We start from the raw sequence: 27,331 nt of genomic DNA on the forward strand, positions 1-27,331 counted from the left end.
ATTGTTAAGCATTATACTCCAATAAAGATGTTTAAAAAAAAGTTCATGTTGTTCACCATCGTGTTGAACTTTAAAGTGTAACAACACCCGTCTATTTACCAGTAGGCAATCCTGAAATCTGGGTCCACTTTATCCATCCATTTACTCCCCAACATCGTCGGCTGCAGTCCCACCGACGGCCGCCAGGGCGGCCTCCCCGCTCGCCTCCTACGTGGAACCTCGGGACCCGCACAGCCCGTGACGTGCGCTCGGGACATAGGTGTAGACGGCGAACAAAAGCCGAGTCCTGCCGCCCAGGTGGCTCCTTGGTCGGAACTCGCCCGGCCCCACCGGGCCCAGCCCGGCCGGCACCTGCGTTCCCTCCCGCCACGGGGTCGGCCCGTCCGCCTCGGTGCCAACGAGGGCAGAGGCCCAAGGGCAGGGACGCGGCGGCCCCGCCGGGGGCGGCCCAGCTCTTCCGACAGGCGGGCGCCCGGCTCGGGGACCCGCAGCCGCCTCCATCTTGGCCAGCGGAGGCGGGAGCGGCGTCCGGCCCGGGCCCCGTCGCGCCGGCCGGGGCCAGGTGCGGAGCCGGCAGCGGGCGCCGTCCCGGCGGCCGGGCGGCGGGGCCCAGCCCGGGCTTCCCGGGACGAGTCGGAGTTGCCCCCAGTTCCCCCCGCGGCCCCGACAAGATGGAGGACGTAGTCTCCTCCCGCAGCCATGACGGGAGCGAGGGACGCCTCCCCACGGGGCTGAGGCGAGGGGAAGCGCTTCCAGCCTTCGGAGTGCGGGGACCCCCCTGCCGCCGGCCTCCCGGCCCCCGGCTCCCGCCCGCGTCGCCGCAGCCCCTGCCCGCTCGGCCCTCACGGGGCTCCCAGACACTGGACAGGGAGGGCGTGGGGGACATCGAGGCCGCGGCGCTCCTCGGGCGGCGTCGCTCGCGGCCGCTGCAGGGTCAGGCGGCCCGGCTCAGGCCCTTGGGCCGCCCGGCCCCGATAGCTCTCTGCCCCCAGGGGTCGAGCCGAGGCGGGTGCGGCGGGGACGAGAGTCAGCGGCCCGACCCTGACGGGCCGGGCCGGAGTGGGGGCGGGGAAGGGGGGGGTGGAATGGAGGTGCGGGGGTGTGGCCTACGCCTAAAGGACAGGGCGTCGGACCACCCCCTCGAAGGGGGGGTCCTGAAGGAAGGCGGACGCAGCCAATGGGCGTGCCCGAGGCCCCTGGCCCGCCCTCCCCGGCCGCCAGTGAGGGCGTGGGGGGCGGGGCTTGCCGGGCCGGGCCGCGCCGCCGCGGCCGCAGCCTCCGCCTCCTCACCAGCGCTAAAGCCGGGACTGGACCGAGCGGAGTTGCGCGTGTTGCCGAAGGGGGGGGGCCGGGGGCGGGGAGGTTCGTTCCGCGGAGCCGCAGCCAGAACCGGGTGAGGCTTGTCCCCGCCGAGTCTCCAGCCCTGGGCCGCCGACAGTGGGGGTGGCCGGGAGCGGCGCAGCCTCCGGAGGCGGAGGCGGAGGCGGAGGCGCCGGGAGGCGGAGATGGGTGAGGGCGGCCTCCGGAGCCTCCCACCGACCCGGGACAAGCGCCCCGCGGCGCGGCCGCCGTCGCCGCTAGCGCGTCGGGGCCTCGGGCTGCCGGCGGCTCCGCTGATGTCCCAGGCGCCTTGGCGGGCGGCCCGCGGGCTGCGGGAGTGCGGGCGCGGTCGCGAGGGCCGGGTGAGGCGGCCGCCGGCGGCGGGGTTCGCTCGGGGCCGCCCGGGGCGGGGGCCGGCGGCGGGGGTCGCGGGGGGGGGTGGGGGTGGGGCGGGGTGGGGGAGGGGCGCCTCCGTGGGTGCTCGGGGCCGCGCTCGCACCCTCTCGGCGGCGGCGCGAGGTCCCCAAGTTTGGCGGCGAGGGCTCGGGCCCCCCGCGCCGGTCCCCTCCTTTGCCGCCCCGGCCCCGGCGCGCGCGCGGCTCGGCTCCGCACGTATTGTTTGGCCGGGTCTCTAATGGCGGACGGGGAGGCAGCGCTGCCGGTCGCCGACTGCGGGGGGGCAAGTCTCGGGCCCGGGGCAAGAGCTCGGGGCAAATGTGGGGGGTTTCCGCCCCGCGGTGACGCGAGCCGCCCCCCGCCCCTGAGTGGATGCGGGCGCGATGGGGACGGCGCTGGGTGGGTCGGTTCGGGGGATAGGATTCCCCGCTGGCGTCGAGGCTGCGCTCGCCCTTCCCCCTCCCCCTCCCGGAGCAGGCCTGCTGCCCTCCGCCTCCTCCCTCCAGGGTTTGCCTTTCACGTGGGTTTTGGTCCCAAATAAAAATTTTACGCCGTTTCGCTCTACTTTACGTAGGAGGGGGTTGTTGATCACGGGCTGGGGAGCAATAATCGAAGGTCCGAACCTCCTTGACCTCTTATTCCCTTCTCTGTCTCCTCCTGGTGGAAGAGGCTTGGTTCTCCCACCTGGTTAGGTGTTCTTGATCCATTTTTCATTTTTCCTCTTACCCAGGACCAGGAGTTGCCTTCATCTCTACCTGGTGCATCTCTGGCAGAACGTGAGGAGGAAAACACCCCCATTGTGAGTCTTTTGCCCCTCATTTGAGGCTCTTAGAGGACGTTGTCAGGTTGTCGGGCCGGAGCGTCTCCGTTGTTTTGAGGGGGCGGAGCTTTCCCCTGGGTGGCAGCTGCCCCCGGGGCGCAGCCTGGGTAATGGCTGGTGAGGCAGCTGGGAGTGGGCGCTGCTGTTTGCACCGCTGCAGACATCTCTCCTGCTGCAATACCAACCTCAGCAACCAGACGACGGGCTCCTGCAGCTGCTCACGTTACCCGGGATGGGGGGTGGGGGAAGGAGGGCATATTGCTGGCGCCCTCTAGAGTTCCAGGGCGGGAAGTGAAGTTGTTGCGTTTCTGATGCTCGGTGTGCAACCATCTTTAACACTTTCTCTTCCTTTACAATGGAGAATTGATTGAAGGGATTGGAGGAACAGAAAGACGGATTTAACTCTGTGTGTACGACGTAAAACACAAATTTTGACCCTTGGGGTTCATGAGTTGGTAGATGTCTTTGATGTGTTTGCTTAGGAAAGGGCATGAGGTCCACTCCTCCAGTTCTCTTAGTTTACCAGCTAGTGTGCTGGTGAGACCAGTCCGCTGCTGTGGTTACTCTTAGTCCCCCATATTTTGTGATGCTTAGTCTTCACTCGAGTTGTTCTTGAACGTGTTATCTGAGGGTTATCGTTTATTGCTTGCAGTTTGTTGGTTTTAAGGTAGTCTTGGAATGTGCGAGACACTAAGGTAACCATAACGAGTCATTTTCCATCAATTGAAATTAGTTACAAAATATCAGTGAATTTTAGCATCCTAGAAAATTGTGTCTCTGGAGCCTCCTGACAGTTGGTATGGTAACTTGCAGATCTCTGTCAGAGGTGAGTCATGAGTATAGTAGCTCCTGCTTAAATATTAAGTCCCAAATGGGTCAAAAAATAATTGATGATGAACATACTGATTGCATACTGATTGTGAAGGATGATGTGAGGATGGCAACTTGTATGAAACAAACACTACTTGAGGCACTTTCATGTATTATTTCCTTTACTCTTGGCAAATAGCCTGCAGGGTAATAAAAATAGCATGCATTGAGCCCTTATTGTATGCCAGCACTATAGTAAGCTAAGTTTTTTTAAAAAGTTAACTATGAAAACTTTCAAATTTATGAGTGAGAATAGTATATTGAACCTCTTTGTACCTATCATTTACATTCTATAATTATCAACACATGTCCAGACTAATTTTTAACATGTATTAAGTAATTTAATCCTCATGAAAACCTGGTGTTTTTTATTCCTAATTCGTAGAGGAGGAAACAGAGGCATAGGCAGATAGCTAGGTAGTAGTATTTGGTAAAGTAAGGATTTGAACTTAACCAGTTTGATTACAGGCCTAAGTTCAGCAACTGTGTTGTCCTGTTTTATTTTTAAATTTTTTATTTATTTTATTTTGTTTTAGTTTTTGGCCACGAGGGGGCGGGGGTGGAATGTGGGATCTTAGTTCCCCCACCAGGGATTGAACCCACGCCCCCTGCATGGGCAGCTTGGAGTTCTAACCACTGGACTGCTAGGGAAGTCCCACGTGTTGTCCTGTTTTAAAGTGTATAATATGCTTGTTTTACAAATTTAGAAATTGAAACTGAAAAAAATTGAAGGTTACAATTTTCTCAGCGGATATTGTTTTCATGGAGAACAGTGGGTAAACAAATACGAAATGTTTAACTCTTACTGAGTACCTTTTAAAAAAATAGTACCACAGTTATCAATTAGATTATTTGACTGCCTTAAAACTAACAGGGTCTGTTTGAAACAGAAATAATATATTCTCTTTTTTCAGTGTGTCTGTGCAATTTAGTATCTATAATTGTTTCCTAAATACTGTAACTTGAATGACTGTAACTTCTGTAATGAGTTTAAAGCTCTTTTCAGGCATTAGATCATTCAGATATAATGGATCAAGGATTAGATCTTTCAACTAGATGGGCAATGCTTATTTTATCACCCCATATTTTCACAAAAGATTTACCTTTATAAAGTTTTTTCCTTTGTTCTTATTTGTGATGTTGATGGGGGAAGGTCGATTGGTTAAATAAACATTTGGAGATGAGGACATACAAAATATATAATCAGGACTTTCCTGTAATGTCAACACATGTATACCAATGAAAACCATGGTTCTTTCTAATACAGTTGATCCTTGAACTACATAGGTTTGAATTGTTGGTCCACTTATACCCAGATTTTTTTCAATAGTACTACACCATCTGCAGGCAGTTGGATCTGTGGATACGGAGGAACTCAGTAATAGGAAGGACCAACTATAAGTTATACATGGATTTTTCTTCCTCCCTCCCCCCTCCCCCCTTCCTTCCTTCCTTCCTTCCTTCCGTCCTTCCCTCTTTCCATGCATGAGGGATCAAACCTGTGCCCCTTGCAGTGGAAGCTTGGAGTCCGAACTACTGGACCGCCAGGGAATTCCCTATACATGGATTTTCAACTGCTACCCCCTGACCCCCACCCCCATTTTTTGAAGGGATGTAGTTCTTGTTTTCCTTAATGATTTAGCTCAGAATTAAAGTCTTTTACTTAAAAACACCAACTAATGGTGCTTTAATGCGCCAGACAATAAGATGAAGATAAGCTGACAATTTTAAATTGACATTGATTAAATCAAAGTTCTTTATTATACTTAAATTTATTGCACACTTAATGTGAATTAGGTGCTTTTAGATGTACTTAAAAGTATTTTGACATTTAAAAATACTTCACATATTTATGGTACCTTTCTTTAATGAATCCTTAATAGTATGTATTCCTCCCATTGTCCTTTTAAACAGTTGAGGGAAAGAGAGTGGTCCTTGCTTTTCCATGTTCTGCTTATATAATCTCATGGGCTGGAGTTTTGTACCTCATGTGGTGGGACATCTCTGAATCACTCAGATGTCACACAGATGCTGACAACGAATGTTTTCAGACTTGTGTGTGGATATGGAGCTTGACATACCATCTTTGTACAACAGTGTTCATATCCTTAAAAGTTTTATTGTATGTTGCCCTTGTTTGAGGTACAAAAGTGCCTAAACTTAATGTACTTGAGACAAAATGAATCTTCACCTTTAGTCAGATGCTGTGTTATTACTGTGATGGAAAGAATGTGTATGAATGCCGGAACTCTATCTTTGTTGTCAAAAGGTGTGGTATAATTAGAAATTTTATATCTTTTTCTAGGCATTCATGTCTGTCTGCCCCATTAACAATATTATTCACACATATATTATTATATTGAATAACACTTACTCTAGGAGGACTTTGGCTTATTCAACTTGCATGTGTTTTTTTTAGGCAATGCAAGATGAGCCTAAACCCAAGTGCTTTCTCCCGTTGGATTATCTAACAGTATTTTATGTAGGGCATTTTAAGTTAGGAAACAAGTACACAGAGAGATTGTATTGATTCCATGCATTTTCCATTTTTTCATTTCAGTTGGTTAATTTTTTTCTGTTCCTGTCAGAGCATAGAATTGGGATTTTAGAATTGAACAGGACTTCTAAAGCTAATGAAATCTCAGAGTTCTTATGGACAACTCCAGTATGTAAGAACCATAAAGTTGTCACTGAGAAAAGTTGCTTTTAGATAAATCAGTAATTTTGAACTATGGGGCTCTGGGTAACAACTGTAGTTTTTTATTTTTTATTTTGGTTGTTTACCAGCAAGAAAATTGTTTTACGTAGTTGGAATTGCAAATTTTTTTTATCTGTAACCTGTTTTTTAAACAAGTCACTTTTGTAATCTTAGGTTTCTGTTATTAAAATAGTAATGAGAAGAGAATTATGAAGGCCAGCACTAAACACAACTTAGTAACAAGATAAGTTGGTCATCTTGAAGTGTGTTAAAAGTTGGATTACAGCACATTTGAGCATATCTGTTGTTTTATTGCATATTTTTAAACGTATTAATTTTTTGGATCAAGTTTTACACAACACTTGAAGCACTTTGTAACTGCAGAATAAATTTTTGGGAACTATTGAAAAGTCTAGGGTTAAAATGTGTAGAGAGGTTTGCTGAATTGCTTGCTCACATGACTAGTTTGGGATTTGTTCTTAGTTCTAGTTTATTTTTAACTTCATAGCAGTCCATTGAAAATTACAAGTAATAAAATTTAAGAAAAATTTGGGGTCTTTAAGTTGAAAGAAGGGTATGACTGTTGGAGGTTTTATTTTTACCGATTTGATCAGTGTCCCATAAGTGTTCATGTTTACTACTTCAAGGAATGATTTAAGAGTAAACTTTGGATATTAGGATAAATATTTGATAGTCCTGGCTTTAAAAAAAAAACAACAAACTTTCACATATTTGTGTTATTAATGTGATCTTGTTTTTATCTTTCTTGAAGAGTTACCAAATTATTGTTAGAGAATTTCAGCCATTCTCTTTAATATCAATAGGCTGCCAAGGGTCAGATTTCTCTTCTCCAGAGGGTTCTAGATATTTGTCTCTCTCTGTTCCTAGTGAATTTGAAGGTCAGATTTGTTTTTGTGAATTTAAAGTATTTTATCCTTAAATTATTAAATATTTTAGTGTGATTCTGATATTAAACTGTGATTTAAGATAAATTTACTAGGAATAGGATTAATTGTTGCAACCTCATTAAAATCTTTGGGAAGGATCTGTTATAGTTCTTGCAATAAACATTTTGTTTTCTAACTATACATTTTGATTGGATAAGAAAAATACTTAGGACTTCCCTGGCGGTCCAGTGGTTAAGACTCCGTGCTTCAACTGCAGGGGCTGTGGGTGTGATTCCTGATGGGGGTAAGATCCCACATGCTGCGCAGCATGGCCAAAAAAAGAAAAACTTTTTAAGTAAATATTTTAAGTAAAATTGTGATGCACAGTTAGAGGTTTCAGACAGAAGAAAGTTTATAAAATGTGACTAATACAATGAAACAAATTACTCAGTTGTTTTACTTTATAGCAGTGCCATGTATATGTGACTTTTTCTGTAGTAACCTAGATTCCTTTATTAATCGTAAGAATTTAATCTGAAATTATGGTTTTGTAACTTAAAAACATTAAAGAAAGTTTGTAATACTGGAACAGTTTCATAATCATTCTTTTCAAAGAGGTATATCTTTTGCCTAGGAAGAGTGGTGTTTCTTGGACTATTGAGCTGGACCAGACTGAGAGTAGTTCAGGGTAATCAGGGCACTGTGGAAATCATTTATTCAACAAATTGTGTATCGTATACTATCTATTATATATCAGGTAGTCAGAAAAGATGTGTTCTGTTAATGTTGGCTAGCAGTTTCTTTGGTGCTAATGCTCATTTGGGGTGGCCCCAATGATTATCAGATTAGTGAATTTTGTTTCCCGTTCTGTGGAAGTAAAGAAATGTTAGAGTGGAAGTGAAAATTTAGGTTAAATGAAATTTTTATCTTGTCTTTTTGTTTTAGATTTCTATTGGTATTTTTTTCTTTGAAGCTTGTTTTATTTTAATTATTTTACTTTATTTTGATTATTTCTGGCCCTCATGTGGTATCTGAATTCTTGTATGTTCATGTTTGCATGTTTGTTTTTTTCCCTAAATTCTTTTTTTAAAAAATAATTAATTTCTGGCTGCGCTGGGTCTTTGTTGCTGCGCGCGGGTTTTCTCTAGTTGGGGCAGGTGGGGCCTACTCTTCATTTCAGAGCACGGGCTCTAGGCGTGCGGGCTTCAGTAGTTGTGTCACGCGGGCTCAGTAGTTGTGGCTCACTGGCTCTAGAGCTCAGGCTCAGTAGTTGTGGCTCACGGGCTTAGTTGCTCCACTGGACCAGGATTGAACCCGTGTCCCCTGCATTGGCAGGCGATTCTTAACCACTGTGCCACCAGGGAAGTCCTGTTTGTTTGTTTTGAAGTAATGAAAAATTTGCTCTTGTTTTAATTAGTTATATAAACTTGTCGCTTTAAAATTAAACTTGTTTTAGCTTTACAACTTTCATTACTATGAATATTGTCTCACTTTCTATGTTTATTTTTGTATGTCTGTTTTAATACTGTGAAGTCCTGTTTCCAGGAAGTCATTACATTCTATATCTGCAAACAGTTTTAGTTGCCCATCAAAGCTTGTGTTGAATTTGGTCTTTTTCTTCCATGACACAAGCTCCTGACTACCACTATTCCTTGTTGTCTTCATTTGTATAATCACGTTTTGCATCCTTGATGTCCTTGCCCAGCTGTTTTCATCCTATCTTCCTCTTGGACTTAAGTGTTCATTTGCCTTTCCTAACTTTCTTTTGCATTAAAAAAAAGAAAAATTACCACACAGTATCTGGAAAAGGCATCCTATGTTGTAAGTCTAATTTTGCTGTATTTATATGAGGCGTATCCAGATTTTATTAAACTTTTGAATTTGGTGAGATCATGGAAGAAATTTGCTGAAAATTATCAAATTTCACTTAAAATAAATTTTCTTTTATATAAATTATGCCTCAGTAAAACCGTTAAAAACCATTTTTGCTCCACCATTTACCAACTTGTGGTCTCTGGTAAGTCATTTAATCTCTAAGCCTTAATTTACTCATACGACAAATAAGTATAGTACTGCCTACTTTCTTGAGATTGCTGTGAGGTGGGTTAAAAATAATACAGAGTATGTGATTGGCCAGTAGTAGGTGCTCAGTTAACAGCAGCTACAGTTCTTCCCTATTTATATAGAGCAAACATCATGAATTTGTTGCCACCACTGGGATAGTACACTCAGTGAATGCTCATGCGATAGAAGGAATTATGTTCCTGTTCACAGCCTTCTCTCTGACGGCTCCTTCATTAGTCTTTTAAGTGTGCTAACATGCTCTCTCTTCCAGAATCTCTGCACCTTTCCCAAACTTCCTTTTCCTGTACTTTTCCAAAGAAACTCACTGATTTGCACTCTCAACACTATACCAAATCTGCTGTTTTGAGGTCACTAGTGACTTAATTTTCAAATCTTAGGTGCCTTTTTTTGGTCTTAATTCTGTAAGATTTGAAATTTATTATATTCCTTGAAACTCTATTGACTTCTGGGACTTTGAACTTAACATTATCTCATACTTGTGATGATCTCCTTCACTTCCCCTCATTAGATTCAAATATGGAGACCTTTATGTATCCTTATTTCCTAAGGTACTTAGCCCTCTCCTGTTTTGTTTTGTACTTTGACCTTAGTCCATTTTGTTAGAAAGTGGGAGTTACATTTACAAGGCACTTTCATCCTATTTCTTTCCCCAGTCTACAGCCAGATTAATTTTCCCTAAAGCCCAGTCTGATCACATCACTCACTTTCCAAAATCTTCAGGGATTCTTGCTGGCATGTGAAACAAAATACAAACTTATAAACTAAGCCTGGGCTTTAAAACCCTTAAAAAGAAGAAATCAATTAGGAAATGCATAATATGTGATTTTTTTAGGTAGATTCTCAGTGTTCAGTTTGTGGAGACTGTCGTGTAAATGAATAACTGTAAACAATGAAGCGTAATCGGTGGCCTACAGAAATGAGTAGTTGTATGCATATCAGAAAGGATAGTTCTTAATATTTTGGTTATAAAGATAAAATGTGCCCTTACAATCAAGTAATAAAGAAGTATGTGACATAGAAAGTGTAAGTTCCCCCATAATCCCATGATGATTTTTCCTGCTCATCATACTAATAATTTTGCATATATATTGTTACCAACAGTCAACATTTTCGATAATTGCTTCCCTATCCTTATGTTGCCAAAGTCTTCAGCTGATTAATGTTTGAATTCTACTAATCAGTGTATTAGAGCAGGTCACAAGTCTCAGTTCTATATGATAGAGGGTCATGTGGTAGCATTAGTTCAGCAGAAGCTTAATGAGCAAGGTGGGAAGAGTGGTGCTGGAACTGAGCCTGCCCTGAAGGCAGGGTCAGATCAGGCAGGAGTCTTATAACGGAAGTAGACTGGAAAGCCACGGAAGAAGCAATTGATGTAGTCTGATTTAATTTTTAAAAAGATCTTTAGATAGTCTGGGGAATATAGTAGGTGACGTCAGTAATCCAACAGAAAAATGGTGATGAATTTCTAGGGCTAGAGGAGTGTCAGAAGAGATGGTTAAAAGTGGACAGTTTCAAGATTTATTTGGGAAGTAGGATAGGAATTGGGGATGGCATGGCTGTTGGTGAAGAAAGGAGAAGATATTAAGGCCTCCAGACTTCTGGTATGAGTAGCTAGACACATAAGATCCCCAAATGGCAGAGACTGGAGGAGGGGCAGATAAAGAGTGAAAGAGCATGCTTGAATAACTAGATGTAGGGAGTAGGCAGTTTGGGGCTTTGAAACATCTTGACTGAGATAAATTAAGGACTCTGGGACATTGAGGTATTATTTAAAATCATGGGAGTGGATGAGATCCCTAAAGAAAGTTAAAATTACTTGAAAGTACATTGCAGTTAAAGTTTGGTCCTATGGGAAAGAAGAGGTTATTCCTTACCCCAGAAATTCTGTGCCCTAGAGCTAACCTGAATCAATCAATTAATTAATTAATTTACTAGATCAAAAGAGATTTTTGTTTAGACGCTGTCATAGCCCTTGAATGGATTTTTAGTATGTTAATTAAATGATTCCTGTCAGCTTCTAAAGCCAGAGTAGCATTGTTGTGGATCTCTGATAAAGATGTTATAAAATGATTTCGTGGCTAGATGGTAAGCAGCATGAGGTTGTATGCAGAGGTCATAATCTGTGTTCATCTGTCACTGACCCCTGTCCCCTTTGCTCACTCCCCAGAGGTTAGTGGTAGCATCAGTTTAGTGTGTATTACTACAAATCCTTTTTGTGCATATGCTGACATGTACCTATAAGAGTAATAAAGTAAATTTATATGTGCATTTTAAAAACATGTATATGTATCTTTTTGCAACTTGCTTTTTTCACTTAGTGGTATGTCTTAAAGATTTTTCTGAGTTAGTACGTAAAGGTCTCTTCAAACTGTTGTGTGATACTTCATGACATGGATTTAACAGTTTAGCTATTCTGTTGGTAGACATTTAGTCTATTTGGAATTTTTTGTTATATATAAAATTCTGCATGAAATATACGTGTAGTAGTTTCTTTGGGTTCATGTGTGTTTTCTCTGGGGGAGATTCTGGAGAACAGGAATTACTGAGTCAGTATGTGCATATTACATGTTTTTATAGGTACTGCCTAATTGCCTTCCACTGGACCACAGTACTGACTACCCTTTCTACTAGTTTCTCCACATTCTTGACAATACTGGATGTTCTCAAATAGTTAAAGTTTTGTCAATTTAATTTATGTTCTTTCTAAAGTATGGATATCAGTTCTTGTTATATCGATTACAAATATATATACACATTATATATTATATATAACTATATATCTTTTGTAAATTTTTATACCTTATTTATGGTGCTTCTTTGCTATGTAAACATTTTATAATGTAATGGGAAAAATCCATTTCACTATTGCAAGAAATAGGAGCAATTATAATGAATATGCAAGACTTTTATGAAGGAAATTGTAAAATAATACAGTAGGGCATACGAGAAAACCAGAATGGACAGATTTACATATATCTGGATGGGAAGACTTCAATAATGTAAAAAAATTAATATTTTTGTCTTCAAATACCTCTAAATTCAATGAAATCCTAACTAAATACCAGATTAGATACATATGGTACCAAATTTAAAAGGTGTAAAAAGGGTAGAAAGGTAAAAAAAAAAAAAAAAAAGGAAGACTCCCCCCTCTCCATCCACACAGTTCTCTTCCTTAGAAGCAAACCATTGTTGTCGTTTTCTTGGCTGTTTATGTAGTTATTCTGTGCATGTGTGCGCGTGCTCATGGTGCGTGTGTTTATCTGTTGTTAGGTGCCTTGCTTGCATTTATTTTATGGGAGAGGTGGTTCCATATTAGTGTGGAAGTATGTTGAGAGCTGCCTCAGTTGTTTCCAAGGCTGCCTCATGTTTCACTGTTTGTCTTTATTGTCATTCATTTTATCAGTTGTCTATTGAGAGACATTTAGGGTGTTTCAGTCTTTTAACTTTACAATGAATACCTTTCTACATTTTGTTCTTAAAAACATGAGATGATATATCTGTAGGAAGAATGTCTAGGAGTGGAATTGCTTGGTCAAAGAAATATTTTTTTGAGTTGCTGTCAGTAGAAGTTGTACCAGTTTACACTGATTTACACTATGAGAGTACACAGTTAAACCTTTTGATTTTTGTCAGTGTGTTAGGAGAAAATTGGTGGCCGTTTATTGGAGTTTTAATTTGGATTTCTCTTAAATATTTCATATATTTAAGAGACATCTGTATTTTCTTTTCTTGTGAACTCTGTTCACTTTTTTTTGGTCCTTTATTCTCACTGGTTGTTGGTTTATCTCATTGATTGTAGGACCTCTTTGTCTTCATTTTTTTAGGATATGAGTCGCAAATATTTCCTTTGTAGTTAATCATTGTTGTATGTTTGGTATTTTTTCCCCCCATAGAGGTGTCTTCTATTTTTTTTTTCAGAAAAAATTCTGGTAAAATGTATTAACATAAAATTTACCATTTTTACCTTTTTTAAATGTGTAGTTCAGTGGTATTAAGTATATTCATAAGTGTTTCTTAAAAATCACCACTGTTAATTTCCAGAGCCTTTTCATCATTCCCAAACATAAGCGTCATACTCATTAAACATAATGCCTGGTGCCTCTTTACCACAGCTCCTAGTGACCTCTCTTCTACCTTCTGTCTCTATGAAATTGCCAATGGTAGGTACCTTAAATAAGTAGAATCTTAAAATGTTTGCCATTTTATGCCTGGCTTATTTCACCTAGCATGTTTTCAAGGTTCATCTATGTTGTGGCATATATCAGAATTTCTTTCCTTTTTAGGACTGAATAATATTCCATTGTATGCCTACATTTTGTTTATCCATTCATTTGTTGATGGACCCTTGGGCTCATTCTACCTTTTGGTCATTGCGAATAAGACTGCTGTGAACATTGGTATCCATTTGAGTCCTGGCTTTCAGTTCTTTTGTATATATGTATATAAATAAATCTAGACGTGGAATTGACTGCTCATATGTTAATTCTACATATAGCTAATTTTTGTATGTCTCTCCAGGACTTGTTATTTTCCTTTTTAAAAAAATAACATCCAGGGCCTCCCTGGTGGCACAGTGGTTAAGAATCTGCCTGCCAGTGCAGGGGGCATGGGTTTGAGACATGGTCCAGGAGATCCCACATGCCGTGGAGCAACTAAGCCTGTGCGCCACAACTACTGAGCCTGCACTCTAGAGCCCACGTGCCAGAACTACTGAGCCAACATGCCACAACTACTGAAGCCAGTGCACCTAGAGCCTGTACTCTGCAACAAGAGAAGCCACCGCAAGGAGATGCCCGTGCACCACAACGAAGAGTAGCCCCCACTTGGCACAACTAGAGAAAGCCTGCGCACAGCAGCAAAGACCCAACGCAGCCAATAAATAAATAAATAAATAGATAGATAGATAGAATAATTAAAACAAAACAAAACATTCAGGGACTTCCTGGTGGTCCAGTGGTTAAGACTTCGTGCTTCCACAACAGGAGGCATGGGTTTGATCCCTTGTCGAGGAACTAAGATCCCACATGCTGCATGGCACAGCCAAAATAAAACAAACAAACAAACAAAAAATCCATCTTCATTGCTGTGAAATGGTATCTCATTTTGTTTTTTTTTAAATTTTTACTTTTAACTGTGGTAAGAAAAAAACAACAACACATAGCATAAAATTTATCATCTTGGCCATTTTTAAGTGTATAGATCAGTAGTGTTAAGTATATTCACATTATTGTGCAGCAGATTTCCAGAACTTTTTCATCTTGAAAAGCCGAAACTCTATAACAATTAAACAATTCCGCATTTACTCCTCAGCACCATCCTACTTTCTATTCGTATGATTTTTGACTTCTTGAGATACATTATATCATTTATGTGTGATCATACAGTGTTTATCTTTTTTCACTTAGCATAGTGATCTCAAGGCACATCCTAGCTGTAGCATATAACAGGGTTTCCTTTCTTTTTAATGCTGAACTTTTGGTTGCATCTACCTTTTGGCTATTATGAATAATGCTGCTGTGAACATAAACACGCAAGTGTCTCTTTGAGATCTTGATTTTAGTTATTTTGGATATAGTATACCCAGAGTTGGATTGCTGAATCTTACGGTAATTCAATTTTTAATTTCTTGAGTAACCTCCATGCTGTTTCCTATAGCTGCTGCACCTTTTTACATTCCCATCAGTAGTGCACAAGAGATCAAGTTTCTTCAACCAACCAACCAACCAACCAACCAACCAACCAGTTTCTCTTCACTAATACGTGTTACTTTTTGCTTGTTTTGATAGTAGGCATCCTAATGGATGTGACAAGTTTCCTGGTTTTGATTTGCATTTCCCTAATGACCAATGATGTTGAGCATAGTATCACTGGGAAGAATTTGAGAATGATCAGTGTTAATTCTTCTTTAAATGTTTGGTAGAATTCACCTGTGAACCCCTCTGGTCCTGGTTTCTTTGTTGGGAGATTTTTGATTACTGATTCAATCTCTTTGCATGTTATAATTCTATTCAGAATTTATATTTCTTCTTGAGTCAGTTTTGGTAGTTTGTATTAGGAATTTGTCCATTTTATCTTGGTTATACAGTTTGTTGGCATATAATTGCTCATAATGTTCTCTTATTCATTTCTGTAAAATCAGTAGTGATATCTTATTTTCATTTCTGATTTTTTTTAAACTTTTTTATTTTTGGTCTGCTATTCACATATCAATTACTTTCTTTTTTTTTTGGCCGCACCGCATGGCTTGTGGCATCTTAGTTCCCCGACCAGTGAAAGCGCCAAGTCCTAACCACTGGACCCCAGGGAATTCTGTTCGTTTCTGGTTTTAATAATTTGAGATTTTGTTTCTTTGTCAGTCTAGCTAAAGATTTAATTTTTTCAAGGAACCACTTATTTTTTTTTTCTATTCTGCTTTCTGTTTTGTTTATCTGTGTACTCATCTTTATTACTGCATTTTTTCTACTAGCTTTAGTTTAGTTTGCTCTTTTTCTGGTTTCTTAAGGTGTAAAGTTTGTTTATTGATTTGAGATTTTTAATGTAGGCATTAATAGCAATAAATTTTCTGCTGAGCACAGCTTTCATTGCATCCCTTAAGTTTTGATATGTTGTGTTTTTGGTTTTTGTTTCAAAGTATTTCTTCACTTTCCCTAGTGATTTCTTCTTTGACTCATTGATTGTTTAAGTGTGTTAATTTCTACCTATTTGTGATTTTTCATTTATGCTTCTGTTATTTCTAATTCCATTCCATTGTGATTAGAAAAGATACTGTATCATTTTGATCCTTTTAAATTTTTTTTAAAAAATAAGTTAATTTATTTTATTTGTTTGGCTGTGTTTGATCTTTGTTGCTGCACACCGGCTTTCTCTAGTTGTGTTGAGCGGGGGCTACTCTTCATTGTGGTGCGTGGGCTTCTCATTGCGGTGGCCTCTCGTTGCAGAGTACGGGCTCTAGATGCGCAGGCTTCAGTAGTTGCAGCATGTGTGCTCAGTAGTTGCGGCACGCGGGCCCTAGAGCGAGTGGGCTTCAGTAGTTGTGGCACATGGGCTTAGTTGCTCCGTGGCACGTGGGGTCTTCCTGGACTGGAGCTCGAACCCATGTCCCCTGCATTGGCAGACGGATTCTTAACCACTGCACCACCAGAGAAGTCCCTCATTAACATATATTGATAATTATTTTTTTATGCATTTGCCTTTTAAATCATAGGGGAAAAAGTAGTTATAAACCAGAAGTACATTAATACTGGCTTTCTATTGATTTACTTTATATTTATATATTCAATTGTGTTCTTTATTTCTTACGGCTTCAGTTTACTCTCTGGTGTGTTTTTATTTTTGCTTGAAGAATTCTCTTTAGTCTTTCATGTTGGGTAGGTCTGCCGGTAATAAATTCCCTTTTGTTTATCTGGAAATGTCTTAATTTCTCCTTAATTTTGGAGGAGTTTTTTTGTTGGATATAGAATTCTTGGTTGACAGATTTTTTTGTTGTTCTTCACCTTTTTAAATGTCATGCCATGGCTTCCATGGCTTTGGATGAGAAATATACTGATGATCCAAATCTTTTTGAGAGTCCATTGCATATGATGAGTTACTTCTCTCTTAATTTCAAAACTCTCTTTTACTGTCGGGTCCACAATTTGATTATTACCTGTCTTGGTGTGGCTATCTTTGAGCTCAACAGACTTGAAGTTTGTTGAGCTTCTTGGATGTGTATATTCATCTTCATCATATTTGGGAAGTTTACAGCCATTGTGTCTTCAAATATATTTTTTGTCCCTTTTTTTCTCTTTTTATGTTACATGTGTTGGTGCACATGGTGGTGTTTCACAGATCCCTCAGGCTCTGTTCATTTTTCTTCATTCTTTTCTTCCTTCTCCTCAGACTGGATAATTTTAATTATTCTGCCTTTCAGTTTACTGATTCTTTCTTCTGCTTGCTCAGATCTGCTATTGATCCCCTCCAGTGAGTTTTTCATTTCTGCTATTTTTCACCTCCAGAATTTCTGTTTGGCTACTTTTTTTGTTTTTTTAATTGAAGTATAGTTGATTTACAATGTTGTGTTAGTTTCAGGTATACAGCAAAGTGATTCAGTTATACATATATATATATTCTTTTTCATATTCTCCATTATAGGTTATTACAAGATATTGAGTATAGTTCCCTGTGCTATACAGCAGGTCCTTGTTTATCTATTTTATGTATAAAAGTAGTGTGTATTTATTATAAAAGTAGTGTTTATCTATTTTATATATAAAAGTAGCATGTATCTGTTAATCCGAAACTCCTGATTTATCCCCCCCCCCCCATTTCCCTTTTGGTAACTATAAGTTTATTTTCTCTGTCTATGGTCTGTTTTGTAAATAAGTTCATTTGTATCATTTTTTTAGATTCCACAAGTAAGTGATACCAAGTGATACTTGTTTTTCTCTGTTTGACTTCCCTCACTTAGGGTGATAATCTGTGGGTCCATCCATGTTGTTGCAAATGGCATTATTTCATTCTTTCTTCCCGCTGAGTAATAATATTCCATTGCATATATGTACCACATCTTCTTTATCCATTCACCTGTCGATGGACACTTAGCTTGCTTCCATGTCTTAGCTATTGTAAACAGTGCTGCTATGAACACTGAGGTGCACGTATCTTTTTGACTTAGAGTTTTCATCTTTTCCGGATGTGTGCCCAGGAGTGGTATTGTTGGCTCATATGGTAGTTCTATTTTTAGTTTTCTAAGGAACCTCCATACTGTTCTCCACAGTGGCTGTACCAATCTACATTCCCACCAACAGTGTAGGAGGGTTCACTTTCGTCCACACCCTCTTCATCTGTTTGGTTACTTTTTTTTTTTTTTTTGGCCACGCCACATGGCTTGTGGGATCTCAGTTCCCCAACCAGGGATTGAACCCGTGCCCCCTGCATTGGAAGCGTGGAATCTTTTTTTTTTTAATATAAATTTATTTATTTATTTATGGCTGTGTTGGGTCTTTGTTGTGGTATGCAGGCTTCTCATTGTGGTGGCTTCTCTTGTTGTGGAGCATGGGCTCTAGGCACATGGGCTTCAGTAGCTGTGGCACATGGGCTCAGTAGTTGTGGCTCGCGGGCTCTAGAGCACAGGCTCAGTAGTTGTGGCGCACAGGCTTAGTTGCTCCGCGGCATGTAGGATCTTCCCGGACCAGGGCTCGAACCCATGTCCCCTGCATTGGCAGGTGGAATCTTAACCACTGGACCGCTAGGGAAGTCTCTGTTTGGTTACTTTTTATGATTTGTATCTGTTTAAAATAGTTTTCATTTTGTTCATACCTTATTTTTGGATTTCCTTTAATTCTTTGTCCATGCTCTCTGTTAGCTCATTGAGCGTATTTAAGGTAGTTGACTTAATGTTTTTTTTAATATTTATTTATTTACTTGGCTGTGTGAGGTCTTAATTGCAGCATGGGGGCTCTTTTAGTTGTGGTGTATGGGATCTAGTTCCCTGACCAGGGATTGAACTCGGGCCCCCTGCATTGGGAGCGCAAAGTCTTAGCCACTGGGCCACCAGGGAAGTCCTGATTTAATGTTTTTGGCTAGTTACTCCAGTATTTGGGATTCCTCAGGGATGGTTTCTAATTCTTTTATTCCTGTGAATAGGGCATACTTTTCTGTTTCTTTGTGTGTTTATACCGTTCTGAGAATATTATACCTCTGGATATCTGATTCTCCCATTCTCCTTAGATTGCTGATTTTTCCTTGGGGATGGAGCTGTTTATTTTTGACTTTTTAAACATTTTTTTGCAGAGTGTGAATTTCTTGTTGCTTGTGTCCTTGAAGTTACTGTTCTATCACCCCTGTGGTGAGCTAGTGACCTGACAAAAAGTTTTTGTAAATGTCTGGTAGAAAAGAAAAAGAACACTATACAGGGTTGTGTTTCATTAAATCTGAGAGATGCTACTGGGAATGCTTCTGCTGCCCAGAGGGCTGAGACCAAGAGGAGCCCAAGCCACAATCCCAGATTTTGTTGGAAGTCCCTCACTGCCAGTCCTGTGTTCAGCCAGACCCCAGAGGACTGCAGGTGCTGTCCCCTTGGCCGACCTGGGGGGAGGAATGGGGGATGCTCGCCCACTTAAAGTGAGCAGCAGCCTCTTCTTCACACACTCCCCTGGTGCCTAATGTCCAGTCAGGTGCAGAGATCCAAGAGATTGCTTCCAGTCCCTCTGTCCAGTCCAGCCTCATTAGTTACTTGGGTAAAGGGACCCATACCCAGAACTTCTAATGCTGCCATTTTGGGTGACATCTGTCTACATCTGTTTTTAAGGACCTGTGAGGACCTGTTGCCTTATTCTTCTAAAAATTATGTTGATCAAGATACTTCCTACTTTATGACAAGTGAATGTTGACTATAAGTTTAACTTCATTTGTAATCCAGTCATTTCAAACTTTCTTTACTGTGGGTTTTTGAGGTGTGCTGAGTTGGTTACAATGAGTCATGCTCCTTTGCTTTCCCTCTTCCAGAGTTTTGGTGCCGTTGAATTATCCCTTGTTCTCCTTGTTCTTGTGGGTTTGTCTTTTTTTTTTTTTTTTAATCTCCTTATTTAGTTGGTCTTTTGATGGAAGCAACATTTTATCTCTGTCTCCAGTTGACGATACAATTAATTTAATATTAATTTCTACATATTAAGTTTATACCCATCATTTGACTAAATTACAGGCATACCTCGTTTCATTGCACTTCTCAGATATTGCATTTTATTAGAAATTGAAAGTTTTTTGTTAAAAATTGAAGGTGTATTGAGCAAGTCTATCGGTGTCATTTTTCTAACATCATTTTAAAATTAAGGTATGTACTTGTGTTTGACATAATGCTGTTGCACACTTAATAGACAACAGTATAGTGTAAATGTAACTTGTATATGCACTGGGAAACCAAAAAATGCATGTGACTCACTTTACTGCGATACTTGCTTTCTTGTGGTGGTCTGGAACTGAACCCACAGTATCTCTGAGGTATGTCTGTATCTCATTATAGTAGTTTTTCAGGTAAATTTTTTGAGTCTTTGAGATAAAGGCTAATACAATTTGCATATAATGATAATTTTCCTTATTTCAAATTGTTATATCTTCCTTTTTCATGTTATTACATTGGACGGTACTTCCAGAACAGTGCTGTGTAGTAATAATAAAGAATATCCTTACCTTAACCTTGACTTTAATGATAGTATTTTAATATTTCCCATTAAGCTGGATGATATCTTTTGGTTTGATATATATATATATATATATATATATTTATAAATCCATTTTCCCATTTTATTGATTGATTGATTGATTGATTGATTGTACGCGGGCCTCTCACTGTTGTGGCCTCTCCCGTTGAGGAGCACAGGCTCCGGACGCGCAGGCTCAGCAGCCATGTCTCACGGGCCCAGCCGCTCCGCGGCACGTGGGATCCTCCCGGACTGGGGCACGAACCCGTGTCCCCTGTACCGGCAGGTGGACTCGCAACCAGTACGCCACCAGGGAAGCCCCATTTTTCCCATTTTATTAAGAAATTTTATTCTTTCTTTATTTTGTGGCCACGCTATGTGGCTTGCAGGATCTTAGTTCCCTTACTAGGGATTGAACCTGGGCCACCGCAGTGAAAGTGCCAAGTCCTAACCACTGGACTGCCAGGGAAGTCCCAAGAAATTTTATTCTTACAAAGTTTAATTTGTCATACTGCCTCAGAACTATTACAAGTGCCATTAACACATGTTGAATAATACCCTTTCCTCTAGAGTAGAGAATAATTCACCTTAGCTTTCTTTGTACCTCTTATGGTACCTAGAAAGCTCTGGAGCTTATTAATGAGGAAGTGATGAATGCTTTTCTTGAGTCACTTTGAAATGCTTTCTTTGTGATTTTCTTTGAAAGTTCATAAGCTTTTCTCAGCAACTACTGATACTTTATTGTTATGAATGTCAACATTTTATTTTTTAACTACCTTTTCTTTGTTTTTTCATGAGAACATTGAGTATTATGTTGATTCTCACAGAATCAAAATATTATAAAGCTGAAAGCATTTATAATTTATGATGATTGTCTCAGTCCATTTGAGCTAGTATAACAAAAGTACCATAGACAACAAACATTCATTTCTCAGAGTTCTGGAGGCTGGGAAGTCCATGATCAAGGCTCCTGCCGATGGGGTTGTCTGGTGAGGGCTTGTTCCTGGTCATAGACAGGCTGCCATCTTGCTGTGTCCTCACATGGTGGCGGGGGAGGGGGGGAGGAGCTCTCTCTGTGTCTTTTACAAAGTGGTCACTAATCCCACTCATGAGGGCACCACCTTCCTGACTTAATCACTGCTCAGAGGCCCCGCCTCTTACTACCATCTCGTTGGAGGCCAGGATTTCATCATATGAATTTGAGGGGAGGCACAAGCATTCGGTCCATAACAATGATGGAGTGGAAGCTTAAAAATGAATTAGAAACTTATGGAAATCTTGAGGTATAGGCAAAAACTGCCTGGTGGTTATTAGGAGTTATCTGTGTTAATTGATTTTCATTCAGTTATTTATCTCTTTAAATTATAAGAAAAACCCTGGGAACTATTTTTATACCCTTTTATTCTAGGGAAAATTGAAGCCCAGAGAAGTAGTTATTTGCTTGACGTTAAATAGCTAATTAGAATTGACTTAATGTAGAAAAGTGGCTAAAAGGAATAGATTTTATTTGGATAAGGTAGAAATGATCAATTTTAATCAGATTCTTTTCTTTATAGGACTAAATGAGCGTTTGGTAGTTGAAGCATATTATCAGTGACATATAGAAGTGACCAAATTTATTTATAGTATAGGATTTGAAAATAACTTGTTATGGTTGAGTAATTATTCTGCTTGGGAAGTGGATTACTGCAGAGAACCGTGTAGTAAGGAAAGTCTTATTCTCTGCTCCACGGTTATCTTGTGAGGAGAATGAATGGATACCTTGCAGCCACCAGAGGGCACTGTGGACTCAGTTGTGGCTTAAGCCCCAGAAATTGTCTTCTGTTTTAGGTATACTAAAACATGGACAAGATCGAGAAAACTCGTGCTTTAAAAGCCTTTGCATTCCATAACCTCAGTAGATTTACGCCACATTCCTCTGAAAATTGTTTTTGTTGATGAGGATACTTCCTACCTTCTGGCAAATGAATGTTAACTACAAGTTCGGCTCCATTTGTGTTTAAAAAGCTCAGCTCAGTGCTCTGTGTCGACCTAGATGGGTGGGATGGCGGTGGGGGTGGGAGGGACATACATACAGCTGATTCACTTCGTTGTAACATTGTAAAGCAATTATACTCCAATTAAAAAAAAATCTCATTTTAGCTTGGCACTTTGGGCTTGATATTTCTTTCTTTTGATACTTGTGTATTTTGAATATTGATTTGGTTACTGTTCTATTGAATGGCTGTGTCCTTTTTTAATTAACAAGAGCTGTGCTACATTATTGTATTGTTTAATACTTAATTACATATTATATAGTAGTTATGAATATTCACATCCTGACCTCTCCCACTTCCTGGCTGTGGTTTTGGACAGCTTACCTTTTTTTTTTTTTTTAAATAAATTTATTTATTTTTGGCTGCGTTGGGTCTTCATTGCTGCGCGCGGGCTTTCTCTAGGTGCGGCGAGTGGGGTCTGCTCTTCGTTGCGGTGCACAGGCTTCTCATTGGAGTGGCTTCTCTTGTTGCAGGGCATGGGCTCTAGGCGCTTGGGCTTCAGTAGTTGTGGCACAAGGGCTCAGTAGTTGTGGCTCGTGGGCTCTAGAGTCCAGGTTCAGTAGTTGTGATGCACGGGCTTAGCTGCTCTGCGACATGTGGGATCTTCCTGGACCAGTAAAAGTACCTTTAAGAAATTTTTTGAATTAGAGTAACATCAAAAACCATACAGTGACATTTGTAAAATTTCTTTTCCCCCCATCTCCTTAACAGGTTCTTTGGCATGGACACAGGTTCATCAGGAGGATTAGAATTGACTGATCAGACTCCTGTTTTGCTGGGGAGGACGGCCATGGCAGCTAGCCTCACGGACGTAGGAAATTCATTTAGTGGGCCACCTAACCCTTTAGTGAATAGGTCTAGTAAATTTCAGAACTCATCAGTGGAAGATGACGATGATGTAGTGTTTATCGAACCTGTACAACCTCCTCCGCCTTCTGCACCAGTGGTAGCCGATCAAAGAACCATAACATTTACATCATCAAAAAATGAAGAGCTACAAGGAAATGATTCCAAAATTCTTCCTTCCTCAAAAGAATTGGCTTCTCAGAAGGGAAGTGTAAGTGAGACAATTGTCATCGATGATGAAGAGGACATGGAAACAAATCAAGGGCAAGAGAAAAATTCCTCCAATTTTATTGAACGGAGACCACCCGAGTCTAAAAACAGAACCAATGATGTGGATTTCTCCACTTCCAGTTTTTCAAGAAGTAAGGTAAATGCAGGAATGGGTAATAGTGGTATCACCACAGAACCAGACTCTGAAATTCAGATTGCTAATGTTACGACCTTAGAAACAGGTGTGAGCTCTGTGAGTGATGGCCAATTAGAAAATACTGACGGGCGAGATATGAACCTAATGATCACACACGTAACATCACTGCAGAATACCAGCTTGGGAGATGTCTCTAACGGACTGCAGTCCAGTAACTTTGGTGTTAATATGCAAACATACACCCCGTCTTTAACTTCACAGACCAAGACTGCAGTAGGACCTTTTAATCCTGGTAGAATGAATGTGGCAGGAGACGTATTTCAGAACGGAGAGTCTGCAGCTCCTCACAATCCCGGTAAGCCTGGAGGGGCTTCTGCCCCGTGGAAGGGATTTTGCACTGGTGGAGTCTTTGTGTATTGTAGTCATTGGTGCTGCTTCGGTTAGTTTATTCATGTAAGACATAGTAATTCTATTGACTTTAAGTTTGAAAGTTTAACTAATAAGGGACGTAAAACCGTGTATATGGTATTTCTCTGTAGATAATTAGAAAATCAGATAAATTAATGTCTAAAGGAAGTAAAACAAAATACTCTTTATATTCACCACCACTAAAGTCTAATGATTTGGCATCTTATTTGTCACATACTGACTTTATGCTAGTGTATTTTTTTTAAATTCATTTATATTTGGCTGCATTGTGTCTTCCCTGCTGTGCGCGGGCCCCCTCCAGTTGGCAGTGAGCGGGGGCCACTCTTTGGTGCGGCGTGCGGGCCTCTCATTTTGGTGGCTTCTCTTATTGTGGAGCATGGGTTCTAGACACAAGGGCTTCAGTAGTTGTGGCATGCAGGAGCAGTAGTTGTGGCGCACGGGCTTAGTTGCTCCATAGCACGTGGGATCCTCCTGGACCAGGGCTTGAACCCGTGTCCCCTGCATTGGCAGGCGGACTCTCAACCACTGCGCCACCAGGGAAGCCCTATGCTAGTGTATTTTTAATAGTATTGTTTTAATGTGTAAAAAGAGAACAAAAAGATAAATAGCACATGTAAGGAGCAATATGTTGTATAATTGCATTTAGATTTGTTTTTACTTTTCCTGTGTTTAATTTTGACTGCCTGTCTGATTATAATTTTTACTTATTAGCACTTTGTTATTTTTTCTTATATTTAAAGATTGGTAAATTTCTTGACTACTTGAAAACATTTTCTGCAGGCATTGTTGCTCTGTGGCAGCTGTGAGAAGAGCTCTGTGGCTCTTCCTGGCTGTGTCCGTGTCCGCCCCAGGCCTCTGTGTGGCCTGCCGGTCTCTCACACGCCTTCTCTCCGTCCTTCTCAGGCTGCATCGTTTTAGGCTCCTTAGCAACTTTATCAACCTAGGATTGTGGAGAATAATAAGGAATGACTGAAACCTAAGCCACATAGAATGTTCTGTGAAATGCGAGTTGTTTTCCTTTCATACTTATTATTCTTTTGGTTATGAGAGTAATGTCTAATTATTGAAGAATGTTTGGAAAATCCATAATTAAAAAATGATGAAGAAAGGTTACCACTGTTATTAATACTTTGAGTGGTTGTCTTTCAGTGTTTTTCCTTTGTATTTCTTAACTTGGTTGAAGTGCAGTTCTTCGTAATTTTGCTTCCCGTTTCCCCACATTTAATATTACTCTGTATTTTCTCATACCATTAAAGTTATTTATACACAGAAGTTTTAATGACTGCACAATGGATTTGGTTATACCATTCCCATATTTGGTTTTTACATTGTTTTCCTTTTTTGCTCTTGTCGGTCTATGATGAACTTTTTTTTTTTTTCAAATTTCTGATTATTTCTTAGATTATATTCCTAGAAGTGAAGTTACTGGGCCAAAGACTCTCACTACTCCCATCCCTCCAAAGATTTTTGGTTGTAAAAATTTTCTGCTTTATGCTGTTTTGAAAGAAATATGTTTCTTATTACTCAGTTTTGAAACTTCCTAATGTCTTCCAAGATCCTTTCACCCTGTATGCATTTATATATATCTGTTGGTAGGTTATCGTATGCATATATGTGTATGTGACATCGTATGAACATTTTTAAGTTATGGAAATGTATTGTGATGCTTCTTTCTGGAAAGTTTGTACCAGTTTATACTGCTATCAGCTGTGTATTAGAGGGTCTTTCCTTCTACCTCACATAAAAGTTTAAGACATGATAATAGTCAAATTAGTTTCAAAATAGCTGTTTTGTCTTATAAATATATGAAAAACATAAGTGTATGAAAAAGAACATAATGTTCAGTCTTACTGTTGAGAAACACTTAATTCTAACCTGAGATTGCAATATATGTATAGCTTTGCAGACTTTCCCTTTCTCCTGCTCTTTTATTTATTTATTTATTTTTTGCGGTACGCGGGCCTCTCACTGCCATGGCCTCTCCCGTTGCGGAGCACAGGCTCCGGACGCGCAGGCTCAGCGGCCATGGCTCATGGGCCCAGCCGCTCCGCGGCATGTGGGATCTTCCGGGACCGAGGCACGAACCCGTGTCCCCTGCATCGGCAGGCGGACTCTCAACCACTGTGCCACCGGGGAAGCCCTCCTGCTCCTTTAAATACCTAACAATAATCTTGAATTTTTGACCATATCAAGAGTATATGTTTGATTTTGTTAATTCTCTATTTAGTTCACTTCCAGTTTTTACTATTTAAATAACTCTTCAGGAATATTCTTATCCATGTATCTCGGGATACGTAGTACCTGAGGACTATTGCTGGGTCAAAGCACATTAAGAATTGTGTTCCTGTTCACACAAACTCTTAACACAGGGAATGTAAAGTACGCATCAGAAAACCAGACAGATACACCTCTTGCTCCTGACTTTATGGATTAGCTCTTGTGTGTTTGTGCTTTGTTTGTCGTAGAGAATGATAACATCGTGGCTGTTCATACTGCTGGCTCTCAGACTAATGGTGACTTGGGCAAATTAACCTCTATGCCTTAATGTCCGTTGTATGAAATAGAGAATGATTAAGTCTCTTCCATTCCTAAAAGTATTTTGATGTTGGAGGAGGTGAAAATTTGAAAGTAGGGGAATGTAAGAACTGAAGCATAGATAAAAGGAGCCATTGCATTATTTATACAGGGCCTAGCATGAAATTGAGAAAAATTGCCATTTTTCAAAATCAAGTTAATAGATAGATGCCTTTAGTTTTAACTAGGTTCCTTTTTAAAAAAATTATTTATTCTGTCTCTGCCGGGTGTTAGTTGCGACACACGGTATATTTAGTTGCGGCATGGGGACTCTTAGCTGTGGCATGCATGTGGGATCTAGTTCCCCGACCAGGGATCAAACCCACGCCCCCTGCATTGGGAGCAGGGAGTCTTACCCACTGGACCACCAGGGAAGTCCCTAACTAGGTTCCTTTAAGTATATATTCAAATGACAAGCCTGCAGGTTTGAAAATCCTAAGGAGCCACTATTTATGTTGCAAAAGCTATTACTTCTAACATGTATGCAAATATAATTTTTTAAAATTTATTTATTTATTTTTGGCTGCATTGGGTCTTCATTGCTGTGCAGGGGCTTTTCTTGTTGCAGCGAGCAGGGCCTACTCTTCATTGCGGTGAGCAGACTTATCATTGCGGTGGCTTCTCTTGTTGCAGAGCACAGGCTCTAGGCACACGGGCTTCAGTAGTTATGGCATGCGGGCTCAGTAGTTGTGGCTCGCAGGCTCTAGAGTGCAGGCTCAGTAGTTGTGGTGCACGGGCTTTAGTTGCTCTGTGGCATGTGGGATCTTCCTGGACCAGGGATCGAACCTGTGTCCCCTGCGTTGGCAGGCGGATTTTTAACCACTGC

At 41.0% G+C, this 27,331-nt stretch overlaps 1 protein-coding gene across 2 annotated transcripts in view; it reads left to right on the forward strand.

Annotated features, from left to right (window-relative positions):
- Positions 1–1,374: 1,374 nt before the first annotated feature.
- The window catches only part of LOC309792771 (zinc finger MYM-type protein 2), an 85,101-nt gene continuing 59,144 nt past the window's right edge, over positions 1,375–27,331 (forward strand). The window contains exons 1-3 of one of the 2 annotated variants that reach the window (XM_082602576.1): positions 1,375–1,393; positions 2,447–2,515; positions 23,001–23,857. In XM_082602576.1, the coding sequence (XP_082458702.1) occupies positions 23,011–23,857 (847 nt within the window). In that variant the 5' untranslated portion in view covers positions 1,375–1,393; positions 2,447–2,515; positions 23,001–23,010. The other variant, XM_082602577.1, reaches the window with a different exon arrangement.

The sequence above is a fragment of the Mesoplodon mirus genome (genome assembly GCF_964341445.2).
Source record: "Mesoplodon mirus genome assembly, chromosome: 17".
Lineage (NCBI taxonomy): Eukaryota > Metazoa > Chordata > Mammalia > Artiodactyla > Ziphiidae > Mesoplodon > Mesoplodon mirus.